At 47.4% G+C, this 26417-nt stretch overlaps 1 protein-coding gene across 13 annotated transcripts in view; it reads right to left on the bottom strand.

Annotated features, from left to right (window-relative positions):
* Positions 1-26417, bottom strand: part of ROBO3 (roundabout guidance receptor 3) — a 214584-nt gene that overhangs the window by 69332 nt on the left and 118835 nt on the right. For all 13 annotated transcript variants that reach the window (XM_056860021.1, XM_056860024.1, XM_056860023.1 and 10 more), the window contains 3 exons: positions 9847-10004; positions 4990-5110; positions 8-146 (listed from right to left, as the gene is read on the bottom strand). In XM_056860021.1, the coding sequence (XP_056715999.1) occupies positions 8-146; positions 4990-5110; positions 9847-10004 (418 nt within the window). The remainder of the gene's footprint in view (positions 1-7; positions 147-4989; positions 5111-9846; positions 10005-26417) is intronic.

Here is a 26417-nt window from a genome sequence, read left to right as displayed (position 1 = left end):
CACTCACCTCCCTCGAGGAAGCTCTCCTTCCTCCTTGCGCCAGCGAGACGTCGGCACAGGGTCCCCCTGCACTTCGCAGTGGAAATTCACAGTATCTTCTGCAAGCACCACTTGGTTTATGGGCCTCTTGATGAACGTGGGGCGCTCTGACAGACAAAAAGCCAGACAACCCGGTTATAAGAGACTTAGCAGTCAACAGGTAGGGGATGGTTCTTCTCCCTTCCTCTACATTTTCCGTCCAAAGCCATTCCAACCATATAATGAACATATGAAGCTGCCTTATACTGAATCAGACCTTGGTCTGAGAGCCAGCATGGTGTAGTGGTTAAGAGGAGTGGTTTGGAGCAGTGGACTCTGATCTGGAGAACCAGGTTTGATTCCCCACTCCTCCACATGAGTGGTGGAGGCTAATCGGGTGAACTCGATTTGTTTCCCCGCTCCGCCACATGAAGCCAGCTGGGTGACCTTGGGCTAGTCACAGCTCTGTTAGAACTCTCTCAGTCCCACCTACCTCACAGGGTGTCTATTGTGGGGAGGGGAAGGGAAGGTGATTGTAAGCTGGATTGAGTCTCCTTAAGTGGTAAAGAAAGTCGGCATATAAAAACCAACTCTTCTTCTTCTTGGTCCATCAAGATCAGTATTGTCTACTCAGAGTGGCAGCCTCTCTCCAGGGTTTCAGGTACAGGTCTTTCACATCACCTACTGCCTAGTCCCTTTAACTGGAGATGCCGGGGATTGAACCTGGGACCTTCTACATGCTAAGCAGATGCTCTACCACTGAACCATGATATGAGAGCATCACCAACGATCAGGGTTAAATGCTAGGCGGGGCTCTCTCAGAGAAGAGGCTGTTGTCTGTTGTAGCAGGCCTGCACTGTACTTGAGCTAGCCAGTCTAAGAACATAAGTAGAGCCCTGCTGGATCAAACCAGTAGCCCATCTTAGTCCAGGATTCTATCTCACACAGTGGCCAGACCAGTTTCTCTGGAGGGCTAACAACTGTCCATAGAGAATGAGGCCTCTATGATGTTGACTTCTGGCACAGGTATTCAGTGGTTTACGATCTCTGAATGTGGAAGTTCTCTTCAGTCACCATGGCTAGTAGCCACTGATACAACCGTCCTCCATAAATCTGTCTAATCCCCTTTTAAAGAGGTCTACGCCTCTACAGCCTCTGCCAGCGAATTCCACATTTTAATCACCCGTTGCATAAAGAAGTATTTCCTTTTGCCCATCCTGAATCTACTATCCATCAGCTTCATCAAATGCCCTTCAGTTCTAGCAGGGGCCGGGGCTCAGTGGCAGAGCATCTGCTTGGCATGCCAAAAGTCCCAAGTTCAATCCCTGGCATCTCCAGTTAAAGGGACTAGGCAAGTAGGTGATGTGAAAGACCCCTGCCTGAGACCCTGGAGAGCCGCTGCTGGTCTGAGTAGACAATACTGACTTTGATGGTCTGATTCAGTATAAGGCAGCTTCATGTGTAGTATCTCTAGTATCCCCAGCCCCACTATCTGGGAGGGACACATGGTTCCCCTTGCAGCATACAGATAGCAAGCTGCACTGCCGTGGACAGGGAACACTGAAAAGCAATTATTAATTGCTGTTACTGTGCATTCCTTCTGCTGAGGTGAGCCTGTGGTCTCCAGAGAGAATCTTTCTAAAAAAAAGGAAATAATAGTACAGAACAAGGATGGGAGACTGGGGCGGGGGCAACAGCATGAGAGAAAGGAATTTGTATTATGTCGGGCTGCACGGTCAGGCACCATCCATGCTCTTGATGCCACTTAGTTTAAATCTAATTCTGGGTGGCTTCACGGACGCATTGGCTTCACGGTAGCATTTGCGGCTCCTTGGCCACCGAAACATTTGCCGTATGCTAGCCTTAACCAAATGGAGCCCTGCAGGGTCGCAACTGTTGCCGGGTTCCCTTGTTCCCCGGTTTCCCCAGTAGGACAACAGTCCCATTACCACGTGGCCGGCGGCTACAGCCCACAGACCACCGGCTTGCCACATAGTACATTTTGAAGCAACCCTCACGCCACAAGTATTGACTAATGAAAGCCTTTTCTACTGATAATTTCCAGAAAAATGCCAAAATGCTTTTTGCTGACACTAATGGTTTTCGTGTAGCTTTGAGTAAGGGGGGCTGGGTGCTAACGGGATTTGTTTGGAGTTTCTCCTTCGAGGCAGGAAAAGAATATTTCCCTGTTTCTCCACACATACGGATGTGAAGCCTTAGTTCAGGGGTTCCCAGTTTTGGAGCCCGGAGTAGGCACAACCACAAACTGGTTGCCACAGGAGGTGGAGCCAACTACAAAATGACTGTTGCATGAGGCGGAGCCACGCACACAGAGGAAGCCCAAATGCAGGGGAGATGAGGGGTAGTTAAAATATACACTGGGACAGAGGGGCACGAGAAAATAAAACAAACACAGCCATGGCACTTGCCACTGAAACAATGCTATTTTAATCGACACAGCCAATCAGATCTTCCGTGGCCAATCAGAATCCCTGCTGGGCAAGAGCCCCACCTTGCCCCGACCACTTTCTACAATCACTTGGTGGGTACCAAGAAAGGTAGCAGCGGGCACCATGGCACCCATGGGTGCCATGTTGGGGGCCCTGCTTTAATCCCATGAATGGAACTCCACCTGTAACATGGCCTTGAAAGGAAGTTGCATGTATATGTCTGTGCGAGGAAACTTGAACCCGGGCCACGGTGCTGTGGAAGGGGGAGGGATTAAGGCTACTCAGCGTGGCGTAGTGGTGAAGAGCGGTGGGCTCTGATCTGGAGAACTGGGCTTGATTCCCCACTCCTCCATGAGCGGCGGAGGCTAATCTAGTGAACTGGGTTGGTTTCCCCACTCCTACACATGAAGCCAGCTGGATGACCTTGGGCTAGTCACGCTCTCTCAGCCTCACCTACCTCACAGGGTGTCTGCTGTAGGGAGGGGAAGGTGATTGTAAGCTGGTTTGATTCTGCCTTAAATGGTAGAGAAAGTCGGCATATAAAAACCAACTCTTCTTCTTCTTCAATCAAAAATGTGTCCCCCCAATTGCTTTCTGCCCTAATGGGCGGGAAAAGATCCACATTCCACATACTTCGTGATTGTTTTTAGGAGCCAATGACACATTGAATAAGTTTGACCCAAAAATGCTTCCGTTTTGACATTGCTGCCTAGAGGCTATTTCTTGGGCGGGATCCAGCAGTGGCATTAGTTACAGAGATGAGAGCACCAGGAATCCTAAGCACCCTTCCTTTGTTTACATTGATTTGTTCTCGGAATTATCTTTCCACCACCTCCCAAACCCACAAAAAAATGCACACTAACCAACCAACACAATCAACTCCACAACAACCATCGCAAACCAAGCAAAACGGCATCTGCGTTGCGATACAAATGCAACCCGGCAAATGAAAGAGATATTACCAAACTTTCTGGCAGCTGATAAGCAACAAATCAATCAGAGCAGTTATCAGACAAAAACAAAGACCAGCTTGCTTGGGGGGGGGGGCAAAAAGTAATTATTATTAAACACTGAATGCCTCAATGGGGGAAAAAATATTTTGATTCAGCACCTAAAATTTAACAGAGAAGGAGCTAGGCCTTTAACGGAAGTCCCACTGGATTAATGAAAACCTGCTTCCAGATAAAAGGACAGCTAAAATCGAACAAGTTGTACAATGTAAATTTGGACCTTATAGGCAAGGATGCATCATTGGTGATGGTGAAACCTGAACTTGCTGCTTTGAGAGAATCTCAGTATTCAAACTCTCTTCATGACAGTACTGGCTATTCAAGGGTCAAAGTATAACAGACACTGGGAGTTCTGGGAGTGAGGTCCCATGGGGATTAAAAATATTGTCGAAGGCTTTCACGGTCAGAGTTCATTGGTTCTTGTAGGTTATCCGGGCTGTGTAACCGTGGTCTTGGTATTTTCTTTCCTGACATTTCGCCAGCAGCTGTGGCAGGCATCTTCAGAGGAGTAACACTGAAGGACAGCGAGAGACATTGTCCTTCAGTGTTACTCCTCTGACGATGCCTGCCACAGCTGCTGGCGAAACGTCAGAAAAGAAAATACCAAGATCACGGTTACACAGCCCGGATAACCTACAAGATCCCATGGGGATTTTTCTTTTCTTTTGAGAAGGAAGGCATGCTGGTTGCCAACTCAAGATTGAAATCACCACATAGGGCAGGGGTCCCCAGTGTGGTGACTGTGGGCGCCAGGGTGCCCAGCGACACCCTTTCTGGCACCCACCAAGTGTTCTTCGAAAGTGGGCAGGGCAAGTGGCGCTTTTGCCCAGCAAAGCTTCTAATTGGCCAGATTTCTGCAGATTTTAAAAAATGTTGCTTTGGCAGCAGCTGCCACCACAATATTGATCTTCATTGTGTGATGGAGGGTAAGCTGCGATAGCCATTTTGTAGCTGCCTCCGTCTCCTGCAGCAGCTGTTTTGTGGCAGTGTCAGAATTCCAAAGGTGCCCACAGGCTCAAAAAGTTGGGGACCCCTGGCACAGGGGGAAGGGCATTTAAGCTCCCAGTGCAATTTTTCGGATCTGGAGTGGCCTTAAAGACATGCAGTTGGGGATAAAACCATAGGTCCCTTACCAGGATCCTCATTAGGATCTGTGTTTGCACCACTGGGGCATACAGCAGCTGGTGGGGGCATTTCAGGTTGGAAAAATCACATCAGATGAAAGTTAGCCCCCCCCTCCCATGCCACAACACAGCCCCAGTCTGAACTGGAATCCCCTGAAATGGTTGCTTTTTTTTTTTTAGAAGAAAAAACAATCAATCAGGACTCATTCCCAGACTCCCCAGACTCCTGCAACTTGGCCCTTAAATGATTTCTTCTTAATGGTGGAGAAATGTTTTGGCAAGCTGCGAGTTCATACAAGAAAGCAACTCGAAACCAAGATGACTGCACAGCTTGCCTTCCTCTCCAGTCATCTGCGGCCCCAAAAATAGATCTCTGTTCTTACGTACCAAATACCACCAGTTCTGCCGGCTCGCTGTCCCGTTCACCCACCATGTTGGTGGCCACGCAGATGTACATGCCAGCATCACTCTTCCTCGTGTTGGACATCATCAGCTTCCCGCTGCGAATCTAGAGGGAAAGATCAACAGGAAACACGGCTTAGAGCTATTCACGCTTACCTGCTTTCGGCCAATGTTTTGCCTCCCCTGCAAGGCCACCCTAGAAGAAGAAGAGTTGGTTTTTATATGCCAACTTTCTCTACCTCTGAAGGAAGAATCAAACCGGCTTACAATCTCCTTCCCTTCCCCTCCTCACAACAGACACCCTGTGAGGTAGGTGTGGCTGTGAGAGCTCTAAGAGAACTGTGACTAGCTCAAGGTCATCCAGCTGGCTTCATGTGTAGGAGTGGGGAAACAAATCCAGTTCACCAGATTAGTGTCTGCTGCTTATGTGGAGGAGTGGGGAATCAAACTCGGTTCTCCAGATCAGAGTACACTGATCCAAACCACCGTTCTTAACCACTATGTCATGCTCTTAACCACTACACCACTATCCATATGTCATAGAACGTAGCGACATCTTTGATGGCTTTAAGAGGGGATTAGACAAATTTCTGGTTGAGAGGTCCATCCATCGCTATTAAGCCATGAGAGAACTAGTGTGGTGTAGTGGTTAGGAGCGGCAGATTCTAATCTGGAGAACCGGGTTTGATTCCCCACTCCTCCACATGGGCGGCAGACTATAATCTGGTGGACTGGGTTGGTTTCCCCACTTCTCCACATGAATCCTGCTGGGTGACCTTGGGCTAGTCACAGTTTTCTCTGAACTCTCTCTACCTCACAAGGTATCTGTTGTGGGGAGGGGAATGGAACTTGATTGTAAACTGCTTTGAGACTCCTTAAAGGTAGAGAAAAGCAGGGTATAAAAAACAACTCTTCTTCTTCTACTACTAAGTCAGACCACTGATCCATTAAGATCAACAGTGTCTACTCTGACAGGCAACAGCTCTCCAGGGTCTCAGGCAGAAGCCTTTCACATCACCTACTACACAATCTTTTCAACTGGAGATGCAGGGATTGAACCTGGGACCTTCTGCATGCAAAGTAGATGCTCTACCACTGAGCCACAGCCGCTCCACAGCCCTAGGAACTGTCTAGTTCTTATCTTATGGTTGGATCGAAAGCATATAGGCAAGGCCTAGTGAAATCTCAGAATCTCATCAAGTTGCTTGATCAAAGGTTGTGTTTTCAGCTGCCTACATGGTTTTCTGTTCCTCTTCACAATTAGCGTAAGAGCTAAACAAATTAGGCAGAATAAACAAATACACGCACATGTGATTAATCTTCATAAATCTAAATATATAAATATTCAGCTTCCCTTGAAAAATAATTGATGGTTTTCCTGCTCATGGCATCTTTTATAGAGATCGAACGGGTATCATCGGACATGCAGGAATAAGTAACCAAGCATCACTAGGCGCAAAAGCAACTTTAGGCTACAGATTTAACCAGCTCGGAGCAAATTACGCCTGTTTGAACTGAACCAGAACCAGGCAAATGGTTTTCAGCCCCATTTCTCTGGTTTCCTCATTATGTTGCTGATGGATCCCATCGTGCTGCCGGAGCGGCCCACTTAGCCTGAATTAGAGATGCCGTCAATAGTTGTACTCCAGAGCACCAGCATCAGCAGTTTGTACTGTTCAATACAAAGCTCTGAATTCTACCTTGGACTTGGATTGTATTTCTTGGTTAAAGGTGACTTCCCTTCCCTGTTCCTCCTGCCCCTTCTCACCTTGTGGCCGTGACTGTAGCTGCCAGCAAGTGCTGGCGGACAAATGGAAAGATGCCCTTATGCCCCCCCCCCCACCGTTCCTTTTTCTATAGCACCATACATGCTGTTTGAGGCACCCTGGGAAACATAGTCCCCAGATGGCTGACATTAGATACCATTTGCAGCTCCCTGATAAGATGGGCAGAGAAGGGAAGACCAAGGGGCGGGAGTCCCGAGTCATGCAGTCATGGAAAAGGGCTCAGGAAAAACAGGAATTTGCTGATATTTTGGGCTTTCCCAAGCCCAATTCCACAGGTGGTGGTGGGTGGAGGAATGAAACTCAAAATTAGTATTTACTTATATAAAGACTATCATGTTTTTCTTTACTTCTGCTTGGGCTTTGCAAGGGACTAGTATGTTCTGATTACTACTGAAGGCTGATCTGAATAACTGCTTTTTTTGTTTTGTTTTAGAGCAGCCATTCTTTGCTTCTCTGTCCTGGTAGCCTTTGACATCTAGCACCGGTTAACATAATTAAGTCAGCGTAGCACCTCCTCCATCACTTCAGTGGAATCAGCTACCTAGGGAGGTAGTGAGCTCCCTCTCACTGGCAGTCTTTAAGCAGAGGCTGGACAAACACTTGTTAGGGATGCTCTAGGCTGATCCTGCATTGAGCAGGGGGTTGGACTAGATGGCCTGTGTGGCCCCTTCCAACTATATTATTCATAAGATCATAGAATTTGTCTGAATTGCTGACAGGGTTTCTTTTCATTATGCCCAGCAACATGTTATTCTCTTTCTGATACCTCTTTTTAAGTCTCCTTCATATCCAGCTGGAGAAGAGTTCTGGTGCAGTGAAAAGCTTGCTCATTGCTGTATAGCACTGTGAACACATGAAGTTGCCTTATACAGTCAGACCACTGGCCTATGAAGGTCAGTACTATCTCATTGGCTCTCTGACATCTCCAGGTGAAGTCTTTCACATCACCTATTACCTGATCCTTTTTTAAACTGGAGATGCTGAGGATTGAAACTGAGACCTTCTGCAACCCAAGCAGATGATCTGCCACTGAACCATGGCCCCACTCTGTTATAGTGGCTCTGAAAAAGGGTAGTATCTTACTGTTGTTATTGGATTTTTTTTTTGTTCTATTGGACCCGCAAATTTTATCCAATGCCCAGGGCTCTTCCCCAGAAAGTCACCAATATAGCTGGAGTGCACATTTCAGCCCAAGAGCTCCAACTGGGAGCTTAACTTATCTTGGGAGGTGGGGCAGGGAGGCCAAATACCTTCCTCCAAAAACATCTCAGCCTTCAGCAGAATTTTGATTAGTGGCAGAACAGATTCCGAACATACATGCTTACTGCCCTTGCAGCTTAATGATGTTCACATGGAAGTAAGAACCATTTAATTCAATGACATTTACTCTCAGGTAAGTGTTCACAGAATCACAGGCAGCTCCATTGTGTTCCATCCAGGGTCACGTTGCCTTGCCTGCCATCCTGAACTCCTGATTTGCATTACACATAGAATCATAGAGTTGGAAGGGACCACCAGGGTCATCTAGTCCAACTCCCTGCACAATGCAGGAAATTAACAACTACCTCCCCCCATATCCCCAGTGACCCCAACCCTCCCCCCAACCATGCAGGATCCAACAATCAAAGCACTCCCGACAGATGGCCATCTAGCCTCTGCTTAAAGACCTCCAAAGACGGGGACTCCACCACCCTCCGAGGCAGCACATTCCACCGTCGAACAGCCCTCACCATCAGAAAGTTCTTCCTAATGTTCAGGTGGAATCGGTCTTCTATTAGTTTAAATCCATTACTCCGTGTCCTAGTCTCTGGAGCAACAGAGAACAAGCTAGTTCCCTCATCAACATGACATCCCTTCAAATATTTAAACATGGCTATCATGTCTCCCCTTAACCTCCTCTTCTCCAAACTAAACAAACCTAATTCCCTAAGTCTCTCTTCATAGGGCATGGATTCCAGACCTTTGACCATTCTGGTCGCCCTCCTCTGGACCCACTCCAACTTGTCAACATCCTTCTTAAATTGTGGAGCCCAAAACTGGACACAGTATTCCAAGTGAGGTCTGACCAATGCAGAATACAGTGGTAGTATTACTTCCCTTGATCTAGACACAATACTCCTATTGATGCAGCCCAGAATTGCATTGGCCTTCTTAGCCGCCATATCACACTGTTGACTCATGTTGAGTTTGTGGTCCACTAAGACTCCCAGATCTCTTTCACATGTACTGTTGTTAAGCCAACTATCTCCCATCCTGTACCTGTGCCTTATGTTGTTTCTGCCTAGGTGAAGTACTTTACACTTCTCCCTATTGAAATCCATTTTATTGCTTATGGCCCAGCTCTCCAGTCTATCGAGGTCCTTCTGAACTCTGATCCTACCTAACTTGGTGACATCTGCAAATTTGATTAGCATGCTCTCTATTCCATCATCCAAGTCATTTATAAAAATATTAAATAGTACCGGTCCCAGGACATAACCTCTGCTCAGGTGGGATTCCCCTAAATCTATCAGTTAGCTCTGCTAAAAGGAGCGCATGAAAATGGGCTAAGGAGAACAACCTACAAGATGCAGGAACCATGAGATTGGATAAACATTTACTGTAGGAAAAGGGCAATGAAGACACAAATCCAGGTGAACAGGCTCACTTAGCATCAGCTATAAGCATCTGCCAGTTCAGCTCTTCAGGCTCTTCTGTTACTACCGCCCAGGCCTTATTTAATCCCAGCTCCAATAAACAACTCATAGAGAACCCCAGATCAGCAATTTTCTTGCCTATCCTCCACTTCAAAGAGCTGGAATACAGCTCACCATACACTTTGGAGAGATTTGCTTTGAACAATGACCATGTCATCCTGCTTGGCAAACTCACCTGTTGCCAGAACTTCAGGTGCCTCCACAGCGCTACCTCTACCACTCAGCAGTGACTCCACCACGGCCTTTAGCCCTGACTATGTCAATGGCTCTAGTCACGTCAATGGCTCTGGACATACCAATACGTCCAGTAGAGGCCCCAGAATTGCCTCGGAGCTCAGAGTGGAGGCTCTCAGACTCACCGTAATACGCTCCTCCTTATCACTGATGCGGACGTTGTTCTTCTTCCAGGAGATGGTAGGCTCGGGGTGCCCTCTTGGTGGGATGCACTCCATCACGGCTGGCTCTCCTGCTGCTACCACGACGTCGCTGGGAGCCTGCCGGAAGTCATCTCTCAAGACTGAAAGAAAGGGAGAAGGGTGCGTGTGAGCAGCTTCCCGAAGAGGATAGCAAGAACAGTCCAGAGGCTGATTTTCTTCTTCTGCTGCTTGGCTATTCCATTGTCATCTTGCAATATACATGAGCACACACAGTACAAGCTGGTACTGAGTACCAGTAAAGAAGCAGACCAAGTAGCACTCCCATCATCGGCTTTGAGCCCTCCAGAGAAAGTACCACTAAGAAATCTATGTTATTTTCACCCCTGTGGTATAGTAAATTTCACAAACAAACTACACTTTGAATGAAGAAGGACTTCTGTTTGTCTGTCCGGAATACCGTCATGTCTAACCATGGCCTTCATTTCTGATAGCTGACCCTGCTGTTTAGACAGAGGACACACTAGTGGTATTTAACACTTCCCCAGCTCATTTCCTTTCTCATATCTGGCCCCAGCCTTTAAGGGCAGCAGGAACTAGCAAAAACACCCACGCAGGAAACCATCTCCAGCCTGCCAGATGCTCTCTTTCCTATTCCTTGTCTGCCCTTCTAGGGCCAGCCCTACCATATGGTCTGGAGAGATGCGCTCCCGCTCACAGGAAAGGCGAGCCAAGTGCAAAAGATGCCAACTTCCTGTGCCAGCAGGCATCAACTCTTTGGACACTGGTTCCAAAGACATGTAAACGGAACAGCCGAGCGGCATCCGGCGCCGAGCTACATCCTCTAAGTGGGACATCCCCAGAACTTGTCAAGAATTGGCATCAGTGGGACAGAGGCCAAGAATCCTGCAGTAAATCAGCAGCAAGAGGGGCTCCATCAACATTCCTGATACTGTCACAGCTGTAAATAGCAGGGACTGGATGGGATGTGCATTGCAATCAAAGGGGCATATGGTCATGAACATGGAGTCATAGGTGAACAGATGGTAAAAATTCTCAAACAGGTGGCGACTGGCCATGTGGAAACAGGTTCCTGTGCAGTTGTTAACAAGGACACCGTAAAATTACTCTCTGGGTATCGACAAACCTTCTGGGTTAGGCAAAAGTCAAGGGCAGTTGCAAGAGTCAGAGTGATGCGGTGATCAGCGTGTTTGACTTAGAGAAGGGAGTTAAAATCCCCACTTGAACTCCTGACCTTGGGCCAGTCAATATGTGACCTACCTCACAGGGCTGGTATCAAGATAAAAGGGGAGGCCATGCTGCTGAGTTCTTGGGGGGAAAAGTGATAATAAAGTGTATTAATAATGGGGGGTTATTTAATGCCTGCTCAAAGCTTCTTTTTTACCGCTGGCTATTCATAACCACAAATTAGTGGGTTCTAGATCAAATCAAGCCTGAACTGACCCTAGAAGCTAAAATGACTGAACTGAGGCTATCGTACTTTGGTCACATTATGAGAAGACAAGAGTCACTGGAAAAGGCAATCATGCTAGAAAAAGTTGAAGGCAGCAGGAAAAGAGGAAAACCCAACAAGAGATGAGTTGACTCTATAAAGGAAGCCACAGCCCTCAGTTTGGAAGACCTGAGCAAAGCTGCTAAAGATAGGATGTTTTGGAGGACATTGATTCATAGGGTCGTCAGGAGTCGGAAGTGACTTGACAGCACTTAACACACACACATTCATAACCACAGAATATTGTATTTTCGGTGATACCATCTCTGTGCATTTCCCCAGCCTTATTTTCTATATGCAGCCATATAACGAAAAAACCCTGTTTTAAAAAGATATATATTATTGCAACACCACTCCAGTGACACATGATTTAAATAAACTTGAATCATAAAATGCTAATTGTAAAAGTGAGAAAAACATTTGTGAAAAAAGACTCCAGCAAGATGGAACAGGCAGTGTGAAGTCTGCAGGAGGGGATTGTGTCCCACTAAGCTTCCCCTCTTGGCTTGTGGATCTTCCGGCGCCACAGTGTGCCTTTTCATTTGTGGGCTGATGGGGTCATTCTGAAGGAAAAGGGGAGAAGCATTTCCTGGAGAAAAACCCTTGGAGGGAGGAGGAGGAGAGTTGGTTTTTATATGCCGACTTTCTCTACCACTTAAGGAAGAATAAAACTGGCTTACAATCACCTTCCGTTCCCCTCCCCACAACAGACACCCAGTGAAGTAGGTGAGGCTGAGAGAGTGTGACTAGCCCAAGGTCACCCAGCTGGCTTTGTGTGGAGGAGTGGGGGAAAAAATCCAGTTCACCAGATTAGCCTCCGCGGCTCATGTGGAAAAGTGGGGAATCAAACTCAGTTCTCCAGATCAGAGTCCACCGCTCCATTGGGCAGGCAAGGCTCAGATTACCTCTGCTTGCACTAGGGGGAAATCCCTTGCTAACATATGCTTCAGCACTGCAGTAGGGGAAACTAGCAAAGGAGTGGGAAAAGCAAGATGTGGGAGGGGCAGGGAGAGCCAGCATGGTGTAGTGGTTAGGAGCGGTGGACTCTAATCTGGAGAACTGGGTTCGGGTCCCCAGTCCTACACATGAAGCCTGCTGAGTGACCTTGGGCTAGTCACAGTTCTCTCTGAACTCTCTCAGCCCCACCTACCTCACAAGGTGTCTGTTGTGGGGAGGGGAAGGGAAGGCAATTGTAAGCCATTTTGAGACTCTAAAGGTAGAGAAAAAGTGGGGTATTAAAAACCAACCCTTCTTCAGGGTAAGGGGCGGAGGACAAAGAGCTGTCCATGGTGCTATTGACACAGTCAGGCACCCTGCATGGAGTGTGCAGGAAGGGGCTAAACTACACTTTATGGGTTTTTTTATGAATTGGCTCCTCTCCCTCCTCCCTCCAGGCCATTGGCTTAGCTCTACTGGGCTTCTGAGGACTTGAAAAATGCCTTTCCCCACAGTGGTTGCATGACTACAGGGAAAGCGACTTGGGTCCGGTTTGTGCAACTCATCAAAAAACATAATGTGTCATTTTGCCCTGAGAATCCTTCGCACACACAGGATTCAGGCTGCACCTTTAAGCTCATAGTCGTGCTTTGGTCATGTCAGCCCTGATTCCTGGACTGAAAAATTCTGTTATTTCAGGAGTCTCAGTGCCACTCCAGGAAAATTGGTATAATTGAAGGATGTGTCAACATACCATAACATAGAGAACCAGCATGGTACAGTGGCTAAGATTGTCTGGGACATTCCTGTACAAATCCCCATGCTGCCATGGAAGCTCACTGGATAACCTTGGGCCAGTCACTTTGTTGGCCTTGACTGTAAACATCTACTCTGAATGGTCAGTTTCTGTTTTACCTGTTTTATCTGGCATGCTAGCCGCAAATAACATTTATTTATTATCATTATTAGAGATGCTGGGTGTAATATTTCCAGGCCCAGAGATAAAATGAAGCATGGCTTTAAAACAACTTTTTAATAGGAAGAGCAACCCAAACCTCTCACACAGTCTCTAAGCTCCATTCTAGGTTATGTGAACTTACGGTGGCAGCCCATTCCAGAGCACTGGGGCCGAAAGAGCGCAGGAGGTGCGCAAGTGGCCGCACCGGCCCCCAGGCCACTTGCGCCACCAGGAGTGGCAGGGATGCTGGCGTTGGGGTGCTCATGCTGGCCTCCCTGCACTGGTGCGGCAGCGTGGCCCTGGAACGCCGATTCAGCCTCCCGACAGCCTCCCGATGGCGCAAGTCCCCGTCCCGTCATCCCAGGGGCGTTCCCTGGGCATTCTGGGGGGCAGAGTTGCCAGCAGGCAGCTTCCTGACCCCTTTCAGGCCAGGAACGTCCCCTCCAGCAACAGTGTTGCCTTGCTGTTTTCAATGGGGGGAAATGCCCAGTTTTTGAAATTTTAACCTCAAAAATTTTGAAGGCCAGGGGACCTCTTTGGAGGCACCACAGCGGTGCCTCGGCCATGCCGTCCCCGGCCGCCGAAAGACTCAGGAACGTGCTGCAAGTCTGCAAATTTCCGGTTCCTTACTCACAATTAAGGGAATGCCTCTGAAGTGTAAATTCTGCCACGCCGCTGTGGACTGAATCTGGGACCTTCAGCATGCCAAGCATTTTTTTCTGCCGCTGAGCTATGCCGTTCCCAAACCAGGAAGGCCAGCGTGGCCACTGCCAGTAAACCTGTGGCCGAAGAGATGGATAGACTACCTCTTCCCATAGGCAGAGGCCTTAAAGCACATGCGGCCTGGCTGCTCTGTCTCTCTCCTGCCCCCAGGAGTGCCCCTGAATTATTAACAGCCTCTAACTCCCCACCTTTTCGGCTGCCTCCTGTATTTACCGCTGCACAACTAATTATCCCTCCTCGGAGTTGCTCTCTAATCAGCCGCTGCTCGCCAAAATAATTCAGCATTTTATAACCATTACAGAGAAATGTCAGGGCTTTATTGCCCAACTGCCTGTCAGAGACTTATTTACTGCGTTGGGGAGACTTCCTCGGCTTGTAAAATGCACCTAAGCAGCGGCCCTGGCTGTAGCAGCAACAACAATTCATTTAGCTGGGAGTTTATGGTCCAAGTGAGTTTGCCGCTCACTCTTGGCACCTGACAGGCCGGGGCCGCTCGTGGTGGTGATTCCTTGAAATAAGGACTGCAGGCTGGAAGCGAGGCCAGCCGTTTTTCTAGCATGAGTAAGTTAAAGCACCCACCGTCAGGGACCTGGAGGCACGGAGCAGTGCCGCTCAAACTTCTGGCAGTTTTTCTACTTGCATATTTTGTTTTGATTTTTTAAGTTCACCTTTGAAGGAGGAGGAGGAGGAGGAAGAGGAGGAGGAGTTGGTTTTTATATGCCGACTATCTCTACCACTTAAGAATCAAACTGGCTTACAATCACCTTGGACACATGAAGCTGCCTTATACTGAATCAGATCCTTGGTCCATCAAAGTCAGTATAGTCTACTCAGTCCAGCAGTGGCTCTCCAGGGTCTCAGGCTGAGGCCTTTCACATCACCTACTTGCCTAGTCCCTTTAACTGGAGATGCTAGGGATTGAACCTGGGACCTTCTGCATGCCAAGTAGATGCTCTAACACTGAGCCACAGCCTTCCCTTCCCCTCCCCTAAACAGGATAGGGCAGATAAAGGAAAAGGAGCAAACCAGCAGTAGAAGAGAAGAAGAGGAGTTGGTTTTTATATGCCGACTTTCTCTACCACTTAAGAAAGAATCAAACTGGCTTACAATCACCTTCTCTTCCACAACAGACACCCTGTGAGGTAGGTGGGACTGAGAGAGCTCTAAGAGAACTGTGATTAGCCCAAGGTCACCCAGCTGGCTTAATGCGTAGGAGTGGGGAAACCAACCCGTTCACTAGATTAGCGTCTGCCGCTCATATGGAGGAGTGGGGAACCAAACCCAGTTCTCCAGATTAGAGTTCACCTCTCCAAACCACTACTCTTAACCCCTACACCACCCTGGCTCTCTTTTAGAGAACTGATATACCATAGCTCTCTTGAATCTGCCCACGGATGCTCATCTGCTTGCGGGGGCCACTGCAATGTTGCAATTGGTGCTAGGGCTGGACTGAGAACACATGCTCTGAGGCCATGGCTCAGTGTCAGAACATCTGATTTGCATGCCAAAGGTTCCAGGTTCAATCCCTGGCAACTCCAGTTAAAAGGATCTGGCATTAGGCGATGTGAAAGACCTCTATCAGAGACCCTGGAGAGCTGCTGCCAGTCAGAATAACCTTGATAGACTCAGGATTAGGAAACTTCCAGTAAAGAGGGGGTGAGGACTAAATACTTCCTTATCTTACTCCCACAGCTATCAAAAGCAAAATTGGCTCTATCGGGTAGAGTGGGCAGAGCCTGCAATTTTTAAAAATCATACAGAGTATGGGTGAAACACATGAAGCTGCCTTATACTGAATCAGACCCATGGTCCACCAAAGCCACTATTGCCTACTCAGACCGGCAGCGGCTCTCCAGGGTCTCAGGCAGAGGTCTTTCACATCACCTGCTGCTGGATCCTTGAACTGGAGATGCCAAGGGTTGAACCTGGGCCTTCTGCATGCAAAGCAGATGCTCTACCACTGAGCCACAGCCCCTCCCCTAAACAACAGAGAAGGAAAAAACAGACTGTGAACAAACCAAGCCAGCATATCCTTACAGTCAGACATGGGTCTTGTTTACTCAGACTGGCAGCAGCTCTCCAGGGTCTCAGGTTAAGGTCTGTTCCATCACTTACTGTCTGATTCTTCTAACTGGAGATGTCGGGGATTGAACCTGGGACCTTCTGCATGCAACGCAGATACTCTTCCGCTGAACCACAGCCCCTTCCCTTATGTGCCACAATTAACATATGAAGCTCTTTTGTAATAGGGTAGGCCATTGGTCCATCTTGCTCAGGATTGTCCTTGTGGATGGTCTCGGGCACGAAAGGTCTTTCCCGATACCTGGGATCCTTCAGCTGGAGATGCAAGGGACTGAACCACAGACCTGATGCATGCAAAGTATATGGACAACTACTGAGGTGCCTCCATGCTCAGAAGCAGTATACCAGTGAGTACTATGTGTTGAAAGTGCAATCAACAATGGAGGAGGGTTGCCTTCCTTGTGAACTTCCTGGAAACATTTGGGTAGGCAACTGTAGGAAAGAGGACACTGGACTAGACAGACCTTTGCTCTGATCCAGCAGGGCTCTTATGTATGTTAAGTGCCGTCAATTCGCTTCTGACTCATGGCGACCCTATGAATGTCCTCCAAAATGTCCTATCTTTGACAGCCTTGCTCAGGTCTTGCAAACTGAGGGCTGCGGCTTCCTTTATTGAGTCAGTCCACCTCTTGTTGGGTCTTCCTCTTTTCCTGCTGCCTTCAACTTTTCCTAGCATGATTGTCTTTTCCAGTGACTCTTGTCATCTCATGATGTGACCAAAATACGATAGCCTCAGTTTGGTCATTTTAGCTTCTAGGGTCAGTTCAGGCTTGATTTGATCTATAACCCACTGATTTGTTTCTTTGGCCGTCCACGGCATCCGTAACTGACTCCTGTTATTATTTTTTCCCAGGTAACCCCCATTAGTTTCCTAGGACTTAGAACCGTATTACTGGCGCAGGAGTGCAGCCGCTTAGTAACTCGTACACTCTTCCGACTTCCCTGTCAAGGGAAAGGCAAGTGCCAGGTTGCTGACAGCTTTCCGAAACCGCGTCACCCATCAGCACTTTAGCAGGGGGAGGGGGAGAGAAAGAGAGAGAGCCTGTGCTTACCAGGCATTAATAGCGTGTCAATAAGCCATTTAACTTCAGCCGAGTAATACACCATAAATATTCATATCTAAGAGTAATACACTGAAATAATCTTGCCAGTAATGAGCAATAAAATAGGGATATATTGCGTATTAAATATTTATGCTTGTAACCGATGAGTGTTACTGAGTCGATGGCCGGGGGTGGGGGAGTCGGGCACAGCAATGCAGCTAAATAATATGGAGCCCACTTGCAATTCTGGATGACCGAGGTCACCGATCCCTGATGGGATGGCCAGAACTCAAGACAGCCCCCTTGATACTAAAAGTGTTGTGTGCCAGCCAAGCTGGGGGAGGGGGAGGAGGAGGGGGAGGAGAAGGAGGAGAGTTGGTTTTTATCGTCCGACTTTCTCTACCACTTAAGGAAGAAACAAACTGGCTTACAATCACCTTCTCCTCCCCTCCCCACAACAGACACCCTGTGAGGTAGGTGGGGCTGAGAGAGCTGTGACTAGCCCAAGGTCACCCAACTGGCTTCGTGTGTAGGAGTGGGGAAACAAATCCAGTTCACCAGATTAGCCTCCGCTGTTCATGTGGAGGAGTGGGGAAATCAAACCCGGTTCTCCAGATCAGAGTCCACCGCTCCAAATCACTGCTCTTAACGGCTACACTACGCTGGCTCTAGTAGTGCCTTCCCTCCCTGTTAAGGAAGAGTCCACAACAGACTGACAGCCCCGGCAAAGATGAAAACTCGGCTCCTGGACACTCCCAGCAGGAATTCTGATGCGAGTCAGGCCGCCTGGCCAGTGGTCCCTGACTATTGAGCCCTGCCTTCGGCTGTGGAAACGTACCGAAAGCGGTAGAGAGCTGTGCCAGGAAACTCTTGGCATGGATGAGCCGTGAGGCTCCAAGCCCCAGGTCCGTCCCTTTAAAATGTCTCCAAATGACAAGCCACAGAGCCAAAGTGGACATCAGGAACCCTGAGCAGCATTTAAGAGCAGCCTGTCAAATGGAACAATAACTGTTCTGTGGCGGCCCTCGGCCCACGGGGACCGATCCTCTAGTTCCGGCTGGCCAGCTCCCTTGCAGATCATTCTGCGTCTTTGACTGAACCGCTCCGGAGGTTTTAGGGCTGCCAACCTTCTCTTTAATGAGAGCTACTTCTGAGCAATGAACAAGATCCCAAGCTACTTCCCCCACCTCCCGGTATGTTACCAAGTTGCTTTTCTGTCCTAAAAACAGAACACGGACTAGGAAGAGCACCAGAAATGAAGCTTTCAGATAAGCAGGAAAAGAGACAAATCTTACAAAGTTAATGATTAAAAAAACAAACAGGAGTAGATCTTTTCATTTCCTGGATCTTCTAGGGCAGGGGTGTTGAACTCATTTGTGACGAGGGCCGGATAGGACATAAATGTCACTTGGTTGGGCCGGGCCATTCCTTGCCAGCCCCAATCAGGACTGGGGTGTGTGTGTGCTTTGGCTGGCTTGTAAGCTGGATAAGAGCTCTCAAGGGACCAGATCCGGCCCCTGGTCCATATGTTTGACACCCCTGTTCTAGGGTATGCTGGAACTACTCTACAGCAGCCGATGTGCTACTGGTCACTCTCGAGCTACCTGCCATAGACCCCTGCATGACACAATCTGCATTTCCTGGCTTTCAGACTACAAGAGCTCTCCGCACCCCAGTTTCCAGTACCTCTTTGGGGCAACTCCTTTTCACCATCAATTGCCACAAGATTCTGGGCCGGACACATAAGCACATTCCTTGGCCTTGCATTTTTTTAATCCAACTTGAAGCTTTGCTTCATTCCTAAGCCTGCTTTGGAAGGATGGAATAAAAACTGGCTATTCCTGCTTCCCCTCCCCTCCAACTGCATCCCACCAATCTCCTGGGCACCTTTTGCAATTTGGATCCTAATACTTAGCCTAGCACGGTCTCCAGCAAACATATCCTATTTCCGTTGATGCTGAATCTGAGTTCATGCCCAGTAACTAAAATCTGAATTCGCCACATCAAATGGTACCAGTTATATTCTTCTGGAAGTTGACTTTTTTTTTTTTTTTTGCATTAAGGTGTGGCAGCCCTTGGGCTTGTAGAGGCTTCACTCCCAGCAGCACAAAATGAACATATGAACACATGAAGCTGCCTTATACGGAATCAGACCCTTGGTCCATCAAAGTCAGTACTGTCTGCTCAGACCAGCAGCAGCTCTCCAGGGTCTCAGGCAGAGGTCTTTCACATCGCCTACTTGCCTAGTCCCTTTAACTGGAGATGCCGGGGATTGAACCTGGGACCTTCTGCATGCCAAGGAGATGCTCTACTACTGAGCTACGGCATGGAGGAGGGAGCATGCCTATTGTCCCTGTTCGTGATCCCCATGTGCTGTCTGGGAAGCATTCACAGAGCCAAACCATTTGCCACATGTGTACGAAGTCTGCTATCCTGCCAAATGCACAAGAATGCTTTGTGTGGTGGTTAGGAGTGGGAGGAAATCACATATGATTTCCCACAGAGGAAATCATAAAAGTCCCCATATGGTATTTGCATGTTTCTCCCTATGGATCACACAGCAACGGGGTGGGGGTGGGGGAGAATCTGAATCAGAAAAATGATGGCATGGGTCCACCCATGCAGTTACTCTGAGAGAATGGTATATCTGCCTGCGGAATAGGGGTTGGCAATTTCTGGTGACCCCTCCTCCTGGTGGCAGACTACCGATTTTTAGGGGGGAAACGGAAGTTCCTGATTTCAGACCTCCTGCTTCATGTGTAGTCTGGTCCTCAGAGCACAAACACAACAATTAATGTGGAATAGCTACCACATAACACCGGTATTCATCCTGTCACACTGCAATCATGGCAAATGGATTTTATCCAGCCATCCATAACATGCTAAAAAGTGAAATGAGGATTCTAGTCTGTGTTGGCGTTTGCAAGGATGGAATCAACATTATTTATGTGTAATAAAATAAATACAGACACCACCACCCCGACCGGCACCACCAACAGACAGCTCCATAATTTCTTCTGCTTGTTCAGTTCCTGATGGGGGCAAAGAGGTATACACAATGAAACCCCACTTCTTGAGGCTCTTCTGGCTTCTTAGAGTTCATATGGCTTTATCCAGTCTCTTTTGAGCACGTCTATGCAGCTCCAAGGGCTAGACCAGGGGTCCCCAACTTTTTTTGAGCCTGCAGGCACATTTGGAATCCAGACCCAACATGGTGGCTGCAACAATAAAATGGCTGCCACAAGAGGCGGAGCCAGCAACAACATGATTGCCACTGTTTAACTTCAGTAAAACAGTGTAGATTTCTTGTGCTGGGGCGGCAGCTAGTGCAAATGCAGCATTAAACAAAAAACTCTGCGCAGCCAAACATATCTCAAACAGTCATTCAGAAGTGTTGCTGGGCTAACAGAAGATATAGTATTAGATTTTTATAAGTTTATCTGATGTAGAGGCTTAATGGATGAAATATATTTCTGTTCACCTTAGAGATTCTTGAGATGAAGCAAAGTTCCGAATAATATAATATTTGGGAACACTTCTTTTCTACCTTTTAAACCTAAACTATGTAGAAACTTGTAGAAGCTTGGACGATGATGTATCTTTTATCTTATTTTCCCCCCTTCCATTTTTTACCCTTTCTGTACCCCTTTCTTATATAAAAAAAGTGTCACTGGGCAAAAGCCCTGTCTGACCCCACCCACTTCCTAAAAACACTTTGCGGGAGCCAGAAAAGAGTAATCTGCGCCATGGTACCCACACTGGAGACCCCTGGGCTAGATATTTGTTTTTTGTTTTTTTAAGAGAGAGCTGAGATAATATGATGCTGAGTTCTGGATGCCACCAGTTTCTGCATTTATGTACTACATCTGCAGAATACGCACAGCCCCAGGTAAGCAACATCAAGCTCACAAAATGTTAGCACCTCCATACAGTCTCCAGATTCCCTCTGCTAAGCCTCTTTCCAGTAGCTCCTCTAGTCAAAGTCACTCTTTTCTAGCTACCGCCCTTGATTCGTCTCACAACTTTTTTCCATTTCGTGTGACAGACAGCTCAAGGCGGCTATTCTTAGCTCTGAATTTTGATTTTAAGGAGAGATTATTCACATCTCTGGGTTTAGCGCTGCCAAAGCCTATCATTCCCGTTCCTCCAGCAAAAAAGCTATTAATAAGGACAGCAGTAAGTCTCCAGGAATCTGTCCTCCAAAAGAAACGAGGCCAGCAAACACTGCCCTGAACTTCCAAGCACTTGGAGAAGGGCAAACGAAACCACCTTGATCCCACCGCCAACGCTGTTCCCTGCTAGTCAATTGCCATTCCCTGACCACAAAACATCTTGTCCTGCTGATGCAGCATGAAAGCTGTGCGGGAAGGACTGTTCTCAGTTTAATGTTCCCCGCAAGACTCAGAGTGCTGTTGAGGCCAAGTAAATTGTCACAGAAGTAGTAATTGGAGGCAGCTGCCAGATGGTTCAAGACGGGTAAATTCGAGCATGCATGCTCATTGTTCGACAACACGCAAGCAGAGTCTTGCAGTAGGCCTGCAACAGCCTGCCAGAGATTCCAACATCTGAAAAAGAAACCTCGTGGACGGAGGCAAGGATCAACCTGATGAGTGATCATGGCAGGCGCTCAGATGGCAGAGTCTATTTCACACTCGGGAGGAAACAGAAGCAAGCAACATCACGAAGAAGACAAAGAAGAAGAATCGGTTTTTATATGCCGACTTTCTCTACCACTTAAAAAAGAATAAAACCAGCTTACAATCACCTTCCCTTCCCCTTCCCACAACAGACACCCTGTGAGGTAGGTGGGGCTGAGAGAGCTCTAACAGAGCTATAACTTGTCCAAGGTCACCCACGCATTGCAGGGACTCTTCCTTAAAAGTCAACGTGATCCCTTCTCGTAGGGTGAGCGGTAGCAAAGCACCTCCACCGCATCTTTTAGAAAGACCTTTGCCAACCTCGGTTAGTAACGCGGAAGAGCAATCCAGGCGCATGGCCTCGAGGCTCTTTCCCAGCAGTTACCCCTGGTTAAAAAGGAAGGGCTAATAGCTTACCTTGCGCCCGGTGAATGATCTGTTCCATAATTAGATCTCTGCAGGAGCTTTCTCTAAATATCGCAAACAGGCGCAGAATACCACTCCCTCACTCTCCAAATATAACTAATAAGTATGGGAAGATGCAATTAGCTAGCAGCAACCTCCCGATAATCTAGATCAATGGCTGGCAAATCCTTAATGAAGTGTTAAATTGGGTCTGTCTCCCTCCAGCACAAGTTCCCCAAAGGCTGTTTCAGTGATGGATTTTGTGCTTTTTGTGCCCCAGGCTGGGATAAGATTATTCAAAGAGACGGATGAGGCTCGGGCAGAGCCAGCCTTGAAAAAAACAGCTGAATGGCCCATCTGGGCTGGTGGGAGATGCTTGTTCACAACAGCGGCCTTGTTCATACAAGTCAACCAAGGGGAAAGCAAAGTCAACCCAGGCTTAGCTCTGATCTGTGACTGCAGGATATTCCCAGGGCCCAAGAATACCAATTCCCAGCCATTCCGTGCAAATACCCTTAGTGGCACTCCATGCAAGAGCCCTCCATGGTCCTAGGAAGGCTTGAGAACAGAAAGCAGAGCTTTTTCTTCCCCTTCCCGCAGTGCACTCAGACTGTTTTGATGTGCTTCAATGTCACCGCTTCCCTCTCCAAGGAAACGGGGGAAATATAGCTTTGCACTTAATCCTCTGTTAGGGACGCCTAGTCCTCTTGTAGAATGATACTCCTCCAGTTTCTTTGGGGGAAGTCGTGGCAGAAAAACTAATTTAGATTTGTAGTGCCGATCGACTCTCATGACTGTGGGGTAGAGGCAATATGACAGTACCATCCATTAGACTCTCAGGCTTGGTCTAGACAACTCCACCATCACAAGGAATTTTTTTGTTTTCACATGATGTATTTGTTTTTTGATAAGAGCTACCATGTACATCTGTTGCATTGAGCTGGCAGCCGGCCACTTCAGGAATCCACCTCATCATTCCGTGATCATTAGAGATGATCTTTTTGGCAATTAGAACATTTGAAATATGCTCACAAGGAATTTGGAATCGTCCACCACCGAGTTCTGATTCCAAACTGTCCGAAAGAATGGAGACTATCTAGCCATCTCTGTGCAAATGGCTCTCCTTGAAAATGTTACTGCTTCTACAACTTCCTGTAGAAAGCAAACAATCACTTATGGGATAAGAAAGCTCTGGAGCTCCGAGAGAAGGGAGGGAGGGAAGCACACTTAAAAGGAAGGTTTAAAGAATCCTTACACCTAGGGTTGCCAGCCTCCAGGTGGGGCCTGGAGATCTCTCAGTATTACGACTGATCTCCAGACGATAGAGATCAGTTCCCCTGGAGAAAATGGCTGCTTTGAAGAGTGGTCTCTAAGGCATTGTACCCTGATGAGGTTCTTCCCCTCTCCAGGCTCCATCGCCCAAATCTACGGATATTTCCCAACCCAGAGCTGGCAACCCGACTTACACCATGCAGTGCAGATTATCATTTGCTGCATGTACTTACCCCAGACATCAGTCAGAAATGTGGTAATACTATTGTGTAGATCAGGCCACAGAAGAGGGTAGGAGTTTGGCAGAATTTCTGTTGGTTGGGTCATCTATACTGCTGAAGAGTTTAGGATCCCTCCTAACTCTCTTTGGTTCCTTTATGTCTCTGTCTTTGGTTCCTCCTGCACCTACACCCACAATATCTTACTGCCATGGCTTTCCCCAAAGGAGCTTGGAAGTAAGATTCTGGAAGAGAGTGGGCATCTCTAGAAGAGGATTGGGTTATTAACATGTACTAATTTTAAATAACTACAGATCTCTTTTCCGATAAATATTCAAAGCAGTTTATACACACACACAATAGTTACCAACAACATAATAGTAACCAGCAACCAGCAAACCATACAAAGGCATATTATGAGCAACGAGGGCCTGAAACAATAATCCAAAAGCACTTTGAAACAATTCAGGCTTGTGTCTTTTTCAAAGAATTGCCAAAGATGACATTTCCTGTAGTTGTCTGGACAGCCCATCTGGCAGAACCTGCTACTGAAAAAAACACCTGAGTATGCCCTGAGATCCAGCCTAACCTCCCCATGTGCTGGAACAATCAGCAACCCTTGCTACAGTGAGAATAGCACACTCGGGGTACTCACACCAGGAGAGGCAATCCAGTAACTACGTGCAACCCAGGTTACTAAAGGATTTAAAGCTAAAACCAGGACTTTGAATTGAACTCGGAAGCAAACTAGCAGCATATCACTATTGAAAGCAGTCCTTTCATTTAGCTAGCCTGGTGAATATCCACTGATACACCAACCCTCCACGGATGTATCCGATTGTAGACTGATCATTTTTGTTTAAGCTGCTTCTTACAGCATCAAACACCTTGATAGCTTGGTTTGATAGTAACAACGACCCTCATTGTCACCCTGTACATCAAAGGCAGCTCCCAAAGTATTGTCACACTCCAGTATGACTAAGGAACAGAAACCAGATGGGCGTTATCCACATAAAGAAATGCAAGGTGCTACAACCTGTAACCACCACTCTGGAAGCAGCCTGGTTTTCTGCCAAAAAAGGCACTGATTGAGAGCCAGCGTGGTGTAGTGGTTAAGAGTTGTGGTTAGGAGTGGTGGACTCTAATCTGGAGAGCCGGGTTTGATTCCCCACTCCTCCACATGAGCGGCGGAGGCTAATCTGGTGAACTGGATTTGTTTCCCTACTCCTCCACATGAAGCCAGCTGGGTGACCTTGGGCTGGTCACAGCTCTCTTAGAGCTCTCTCAGCCCCACCTATCTCACAGGGTGTCTGTTGTGGGTAGGGGAAGGAAAGGTGATTGTAAGCCGGTTTGATTCTTCCTTAAGTGGTAGAGAAAGTCAGCATATAAAAACCAACTCTTCTTCACATAGAAAGTTACCCAGGGCTACCTGTTTCCCTATCTGTGACCTAGACTTGACCTTGCATTACTAAAATGTGTACCCACTGCCCTCGCACTAAGCTTCAGGCTGAATTTTATACCTCTTATCTAGTTTAAACATCTTTAAAAAAAACCAGGCTTCCCTGTAATCATCTTCTCTTGAGGAAAGATAACCTCAACAGTAGCTAAGACAAAAGAAAGCGGGTTGCAGGTAGGATTCATTCAAGCCCCATCCCTACGGGCAAGAAGATCAAAGGCAAAGGGGTTCTGTTGTTCCACAACACTCTATGTCCAAAGGGGAAAAGGCCTTCCATCATCCTCACCATTTAAATGGTCAGAAAAGAATTCCCTTTCCAGAAAGAGTGGACATCCAAAGGTTGAACACCTTCCACTTTCGATGGGGCTTGCAAAATGTTCTTTTAATACAGGTTGAGTATCTTTCATCTGAAAATCTGATATCCAAAAATGATCCAAAATCCAAAACTTTTGCAATGCCCAAAAAGAGTCATAAAATGGCATGTGTGCAGGCTGGTTGTGCCAACACCAAGTTCCCCACAATGTCCCACAGGCACAAAATTATTAAAAATATTGTACAAAATTACCTTCAGGCTGTGTGTATAAAGTATAGACAAACATAAATGAATTTCATGGTTAGACCTGAGTCCCATCCCCAAGATATCTCATTATGTATATGCAAGTATTCCAAAACCTGAAAAAATCTGAAATCCGAAACACTTCTGGTCCCAAGCATTTCGAGTGATACTCAACCTGTAGGAAGCTGCCTAATGGTGAGCCATTTATCCCAGAACTATTTACAATGACTTCATGATCACCCTTTATCAGAGGTGCACAAGTTTTGGCTAGCCTTGGTTGAAAGGTGAAATTTGTGCTCTCCACTGGCCCTGACCCTCACCGAACTACGACGGAGGGAGAGGGTCTTGTCTCTGACATCATACCGAGCTATGAAAATAAGAAAAGACCAGGTCTGTCTAGTATAGTGTCATGATTCCCACAGTGGTCCTGGAAGGCCCATAAATACAGCATAGCCTCCCTCTGTTGTGGCCAGGACCCGACAACTTGCAGTCACAGGTACATTGCTTCTAAATATGGAGGTTCAAGCAGTCAAGTTTCTCTGATAGCTGCTGATAAACCTCCCCTCTATACATTTGCCTAATGCATCTCTAAACTCAATCCTTGTAAAGCCCCTGGATGCACTTGGAAGCAGCAAGGTGCCTCCTGGTCTCTGACTGCCTCCAGAGCTTCAAATCTGTCAAAAATCTGCTCATCTATTAATTTGTACTGGGGCAGGAGCTCACAGATTTAAAGATATGGCTGCCAGTGATGACCTGG

This window comes from Euleptes europaea, chromosome 14 (assembly GCF_029931775.1).
Source record: "Euleptes europaea isolate rEulEur1 chromosome 14, rEulEur1.hap1, whole genome shotgun sequence".
Lineage (NCBI taxonomy): Eukaryota > Metazoa > Chordata > Lepidosauria > Squamata > Sphaerodactylidae > Euleptes > Euleptes europaea.
Note: the sequence above shows the minus strand (reverse complement) of the source record. Positions and strands in the feature narration are given on the sequence as shown.